This window comes from Lactuca serriola, chromosome 3 (assembly GCF_051521515.1).
Source record: "Lactuca serriola cultivar US96UC23 chromosome 3, Lser_US96UC23_V15, whole genome shotgun sequence".
NCBI lineage: Eukaryota > Viridiplantae > Streptophyta > Magnoliopsida > Asterales > Asteraceae > Lactuca > Lactuca serriola.
Genome location: NC_136410.1, coordinates 8,100,298 through 8,107,481, shown reverse-complemented (window position 1 = coordinate 8,107,481; position 7,184 = coordinate 8,100,298). Strand labels below are relative to the sequence as shown.

Below are 7,184 nucleotides of genomic sequence, written 5' to 3'. Positions count from 1 at the left end.
AATAACAATGAAGTTATCATAATAAAAATAAAACATGTCAAATGATATTTGGTGTATTTTTATGCATTTACAATTTTCTAATTATTTCATTTATGTGAGAACAACTTAGTTTAAGCTATAACTTTTTTTAAGGATGTATAAACTATAGACCAATGATATCATGCTGACCCTTCCTGGCTTCCTCTACTCAATTTACTACGTCTCTTTTCTTTTTAAACCCAAGTATTTAATAACAGTTTATAATAAAATTGACAATACACAACTAATTACACGTCAATTAACGAGGTAACGTTTTGCCCTGAAGACAAACTACTTTTTGCTATCGAATATGAGCCACTTCATGGAATAGTGGAGTGCAAGAATTTCCTTTAAGGACCACTAAAATCATCATCCACGTAAAATACAACTTGACCATAAAGTTGTTGTTCTCATGACACAATTATTGCTTATTTAAAATTATCAATCTTCAAATTCAATTCCCACATCTCAATTAACAAATAATTACTAAAAAGTACACGGATTTTGCTTTAAAAACAATATAAAATTTCGAGTTTCCTGGAATCCGCTATTTGATAATACAAGTCAAAGAGAGCTTTATTTATCTTATTATTAACAACTAAAATGATATAAACAATGTAACATTGTGAAGAAAAGTAAGACAATGTTAATTGTTAAGTGCCCCGTGCCCCTCATCATTTATAACACAAACACCCTCTTCATCAGGCAACTTCTCAAAAACAACAAATTTATGAATCAAAACACCAAATTTGAAACTTGAGAGCAAAAAATGACTTCGCCTTGTATCAAGGAAGTCTCTAGAGCCTGTTTCAGACGTTGCTGCCCGACTCAAGTACTCGGGCTGCCCGAGAAACAGAGTCCAGAACAAACGATTTCACCTTCCAGGTATGATTTCATTGCTGCAACAGCCTTTTCGCTTCCTCCAAATGCTCAATTCACTAACCATGAATCATTACCCGACCTCGAACGATCGTTTTCCACCATGAAAAAAGCTTACCCTCACTACCCGGAGACTGACCGAGCTGACCGAATCCGGAGTGACGAATTCTATCACCTCTCCATCAATAACCATGTATGTCTTGATTACATTGGTCATGGGTTGTTTTCGTATTCGCAACAGTTACATTCCAATGCGCCTTTTTTTAATATTATATACAAATCAGTGAATTTGTATGCACAGATTACGCATGGTGGTCAAGAACAGGAATTTGAATCGGTTATTAAAGAGAGGATTTTTAGGTTTATGAATATTTCATCGGATGATTACTCTTTGGTTTTTACAGCTAACCAGTCATCGGCATTCAAAGTGTTGGCAGATAATTACCCTTTTCATACAAATCGTAATCTTTTGACTGTATATGACCATGAAAATGAAGCTGTGGAAACCATGATCGAGAGTTGTAAGAAAAGGTCAGGGCGAGTTGACTCGGCCCTGTTCTCGTGGCCTAACATGAGAATCCAATCGAAAAGACTCAGGAAATCGGTTTCAGTTGTGGATAAAAACAAAAAGAAAAAGAAAAAAAAGGGACTTTTCGTTTTCCCGCTTCAATCTAAAGTTACGGGAACACGATACTCGTATCTATGGATGAGTTTAGCTCAAGAAAACGGGTGGCATGTTTGTCTTGATGCCAATGCATTTGGAGCAAAAGACATGGAGACATTAGGACTCTCTCTTTTCCACCCAGATTTCTTAATCTGTTCATTTTACAAGATTTTTGGAGAAAACCCATCTGGATTCGGGTGTCTTTTTGTTAAAAAAACAAGATCAACGACTCTCAACAATTCATCTACAACCACAGGATTGGTTAACATTGTTCAAGCTTCTAATCGCCCTCTGTTTCTCCAACAATCCGGGAGTCTCAACAATCCGGGAAAACGAGAAGACATAGCCATGGCAAGCTCAAGCTCCAGCTCATCACTCTCCAATCAAGAAACCTTCGAAATACAAGAAATCAAAGGACTTAATAAAGAAAAGACGGAATTGTCCTTTTCTGATCTCTGGAAACTGGATAAGTCCGTTGACAAAAACGAAGCAAGCACCAGTGGGGTTACCTCAGATATCGAGTTTCGTGGGTTAGATCATGCAGACTCGTTAGGTTTGATATTGATAAGTACGAGGGTAAGGTACCTGGTCAACTGGCTGGTCAATGCATTCGGTAGTCTTCAACATCCACATTCGGAAGACGGGGTGCCTTTGGTTAGGGTTTATGGGCCAAAAGTGAGGGTGGATCGAGGTCCTGTGGTGGCTTTTAATGTGTTTGATTGGAAAGGTGAAAAGGTTGAACCTACACTTGTGCAGAAGTTAGCAGATAGACATAACATTTCTCTTAGTTATGCGACTTTAAAACATGTTAGTTTTGTGGACAAGAGTTGTGAAGAGAAGGAAAGATTAGTAGAGGTAAAAGGCATTGAGAATGATGGGCGTAATAGTCCGATGAACAAAAGGAAAGAGAAGATAGAGGTAGGGATACCTGTGATCATGGCTACAGTTGGGTTTTTGACAAATTTTGAAGATGTTTATAGAGTGTGGGTGTTCGTTTCAAGGTTCTTGGATGCAGATTTTGTGGAGAAAGAAAGGTGGAGATACATGGCGCTTAATCGGACAACTGTTGAGGTTTAGATTTGAAGGTCAAAGATTTCATTTCAAGAATTTTAATTCATCATTCAATTATTCATCTGTTCATAGAATTTCCGATACATAAATAGTTGTCAAATCACAAATGGGATCTCTCATTTGTAGCATCCGTGATGCAAGTAGGAATTCAAGAATCAATAAGCTAATAAACTGCAAAGCATTTTATAATTCTCCTGCTGTGTTGTTCAGAGTTTATCTTTTCTACATGTCCATTCACGAATTCGTTCATACATACGACCTACATAGTGTTCTATCAGTGATGCTAAGCCCTAAAAACGTTTGAGGGTCACAAATTGATCAAGAACAAAACCTATAAAAGCCAGTACCAAAGGTAAATATATGAAGTTAGTGAATCAAGGGTCAAACCCCTTTTGTATTACCTAGTGCAATGTAAGGACTTTAAATAGATATGAAATGAAATTATCTTTTATTTAGAACTTTAAATAGATAAATCTCCAATAAAGTTTTAATTTTTCGGGTCAGTTTACGGTTTAATCAAAAAATTTATTTTTTGAACAGAAAAATTTCGATTATTTTTTAACAGTCCAAATTTTTCAGAAAATTTTTAACTTTTAATTTCATAAATATCAACCACAATGTGTAAAAATCTCATAACATAGCCATAGTGTTTTAAATTCAGAGTTGAAATCTAAATGTGAAACACTGAAGAATGCACGTCGCGCCATCAAGCTGGACCCTTGTCCTTATCCCTAGAAGTACCTGAAACATTCAATAAAACTATAAGCACAAGCTTAGTGAGTTTCCTAAGACACACCAATCATATAGTCATATAATACCATGCACACATATATACATATAAGTTTGCCATAGACGCCCTCCATGGTCTTCATTTGGAATGTCATGGGCTACCCCCATGGTCTTGTATCCCCGAGCCATGGGCTCCTCCCATGGTCTTATCATGTGCCATGGGCTCTTCCCATGGTCTTCACATAAATCCACATGTAGATCAAATAGCAACATTTACATACTTCATTACTAATCATCTCATATTAATTAATGGGTCGGCCTTGGTGCCTTCGACCCATGAGTGTAGTGAGAAGACTCACCTCAATCCGCTGAACACAAAAGTTGCTCGTTTAACAGTCTGAAACCACACGCTGAACAATAATACAATTAACCCTAAATTAGGATTATACACAACCTGATCAAAGAGTCTAAACACTTAAGTCTAATTCCTTCCATAATTGCCCAAAAGTCTCCCCTTTGCTAGTGGGCCTAAGGCCCATGATAAAGACCATGACCCAATAAGGCCCAACCAAAACAACTATGGCCCAAAACATAATATCAACCCAAAACTCTAAATGGGACCATGCCCAAAACTGAATAAGGCCCAATAAGCTTACAAGCCCAAACAAAGCCCAAACCCACTGAGTGCGTACGCCTTGCGTACTACTCTAGTACGCTTAATGTATTGATCCCTTTTGGTTGTACGCGCAGCGTACACAAAATTACGCCCAACATACAATCATATTAAGCACCACGACCATTAAGTGCTTAATACTTGGAATTTCAACATCCTATTTCAGATCTGAACTCATTAAGACGTCCTAAGGCATAAAGTTGGCAACTTTATGCCCTTGCATGCCATAAGGGACTCCAAAACTTCATTCTTCACATTAGGACTTCATATAAGACCTCAAGCTCATGCATGCACACTAGACAACCCTCAAGGTGGCACCTCTATGCATCTAGTATGCTCAAAAAGCTCAGATTTATCCATCTTATTCTCTGGAGTTGCTTAACTCACAAGAGAAAGTCCAAGAACCAAAAAGGGACTCCATGGAAAAACCTTAGCTTAAACTAAAAAAAGAGATGACAAGGTTATGACTTTGTACCTCCAGAAGTTCCTTAAGATGAACTTGATGCAGGATCTAGAAGCTCAATGACACCCAAAGCTTGTTCATCGCCCTCTCTTTCTTGAATGCTCTCTAAAATTGCCACCAACACACTTTCGAAGCTCAAGAATCACACTCACAAGGAAATCTGAGGTTAAGGGACGAAATGAGCTATGGAGGTTGATTAGGGTTTGGTCCAAAAGACTTAAGGACGTTTATATAGGTCTCAATCCCGGATATTAGGGTTTTGTACATCTGCCACGTACGCCCCTCGTACGAACTTGTATGCCCCGTGTATGTAGTGTGCGTTCGCGATCATTCCACCTTGGTACGTTAAGCGTACCTATAAGTACGCCCAACATACGAAAGGGACCAATATTATAAAGAAAATCATTTCAAGGGCATAAATGGTAGTTACCTGCATTGGAGTGTTACAACTCTCCCCCGTTTGAACTATATTTCGTCCTCAAAGTCCGTTGTCGCAAACAGATCTGGGTAGTGCTCTCGCATATTGTCCTCCGGATCCCACGTCCATTCGGAGCCCTTCCGGTGCTGCCATTGCACCTTTACTAACTTCACTTATTTATTCCAAAGAGCTTTAGTTTTTCTATCCAAAACTGCAATGGGCTTCTCCACATAATTCAGGCTCCCATCCACCTGAATATCATCCAGAGAAATAACAACGACTTCATCTGCAACACACTTCCGGAGCTGAGACACGTGGAAGGTGTTATAGATTTGACTCAGCTCATTCGGTAGATCCAACCGATAACCAATCCTGCCAACTCGGACAAAAATCATGAATAGTCCAATGTATTGGGCCCCCAGCTTGCCCCTCTTCCGAAATCGAATAACACCCTTCCAAGGTGACACCTTTAGGAGCACAAAATCACTCACTTGGAACTCAAGATTTGATCGACACCAGTTAACATAGCTCTTATGACGGCTTTGCGCAACCCCTAGTCTATCATGCACCTGCTGAATCAAATCAGTGGGCTTAAGCACCACCTCGGTGCTTCCCATGACTCGGTGCCCAACCTCACCCCAACAAAATGGAGTACTACACTTCCGACCATACAACATCTCAAACGGGGTCGGTCAATACTAGCATGATAACTATTATTATATGATAACTCTGCTATAGGAAGGTAAGTATCCCTACTCCCTCCGAAGTCTAATACACATGCCCGAAGCATATCCTCTAGTGTCTGAATTGTCCGCTCACTCTGACCATCAGTCTGGGGGTGGTAAGCAGTGTTGAAGTGCAATTGAGTACCCAACTCCTCATGAAACTTACTCCAGAACCTGGAGGTGAAACGAAGATCACGGTCCGAGACCACCGATATTGGCACCCTGTGCCTGACCACCATATCCCGCACATAAATATATGCTAATTTTTCGGCGGAGATACTCTCAGAAATCGGAATAAAATGTGCACTCTTGGTCAACCTATCCACAATAATCCAAATGGAAGCCATACCCCGCGCTGTCTTAGGTAGCTTCATGATAAAATCCATGGTGATCTCTTCCCATTTCTACATGTGTATAAAAGCGGCTACCTCTTGTCGTGAGGCCTCTGATGTTCGGTTTTGACCTTCCTACAGGTCAAACACCGCCCGACAAACCATGTAACCTCCCGCTTCATGCAGGGCCACCAATAACTCAATCTCAGGTCTCGGTACATCTTTGTGGCCCCCGGATGAATAGAAAATTTGGACTTGTGTGCCTCCTCCAAGATTCTTTGCCTCACGCCCCCGGATGCCGGAACCCAAACTCTGCCACACTGAGTCAATAACCCCCGACTATCTCGAACAAACAAAGGAATTTGCCCCCAAATCTGCTAGATCTTCCTGTTCTCCCTTTTTAAACCCTCCACCTGTGCCTCCTTAATCATATCCAATAAAGGTGAAATCACTGTCATCCTCAAGCAAGCATCTTGAATCGAGGCACTTGCCGTCTTATGGCTCAAAGCATCGGCCACCACATTGGCCTTCCCGAGATGGTACAAAATCGCACAGTCATAATCTTTCACCACATCTAACCACCTCCTCTAATGCATATTCAAATTATGTTGATCCATCAAATACTTCAAGCTCTTGTGATTAGTGAATATGGTGCATCGAACCCCATATAAATAATGTCTCCAAATCTTGAGGGCAAATACCGCAGACCCTAATTCCAGATCATGAGTGGGGTAATTCTCCTCATAAGGCTTCAACTGCCTCGAGGCATATGAAATCACATGCCCCCTCTACATCAGAACAACTCCCAGACCCGAAATAGAAGCGTCGTGATGGGATGTCAAGTCCACCAAGCAAATTACACCATTTTTTTGCAAATAAAACGTAATATAATGGTAAAAGGGTATTGATCCTCGGGGAAATGGTTGTATTCAATCACCAATGCAATCCAATAAAACTAGTGTAAATAAACTAACTAACTAAAATTAAACATAAAGGGGGTGTTATGATTGCTTGAAAACTAAAAGACTTGAATAACTAAAAAAGCTTGCAATTAAGAAAGATGGTGAGATGCTCAAATATTCAAGAGAATTGGTTAACCAAGGAAATTCAACACAATGAACATTTGTGTGGTTATCATTAGGATTCAATATGAAGTTTATCATTCATCCTAAATTGGTTATAGCAATCATGAAGCATGATATGCCAAGATTC

General features: G+C 39.8%; 1 protein-coding gene across 1 annotated transcript; it reads left to right on the top strand.

Annotated features, from left to right (window-relative positions):
- Positions 1–515: 515 nt before the first annotated feature.
- Positions 516–2,821, top strand: LOC145091402 (uncharacterized). The gene has a single exon (XM_079029106.1). The coding sequence runs from the start codon at positions 788–790 to the stop codon at positions 2,636–2,638; it is 1,851 nt and encodes a 616-aa protein (XP_078885232.1). The 5' UTR covers positions 516–787; the 3' UTR covers positions 2,639–2,821.
- Positions 2,822–7,184: the final 4,363 nt, after the last annotated feature.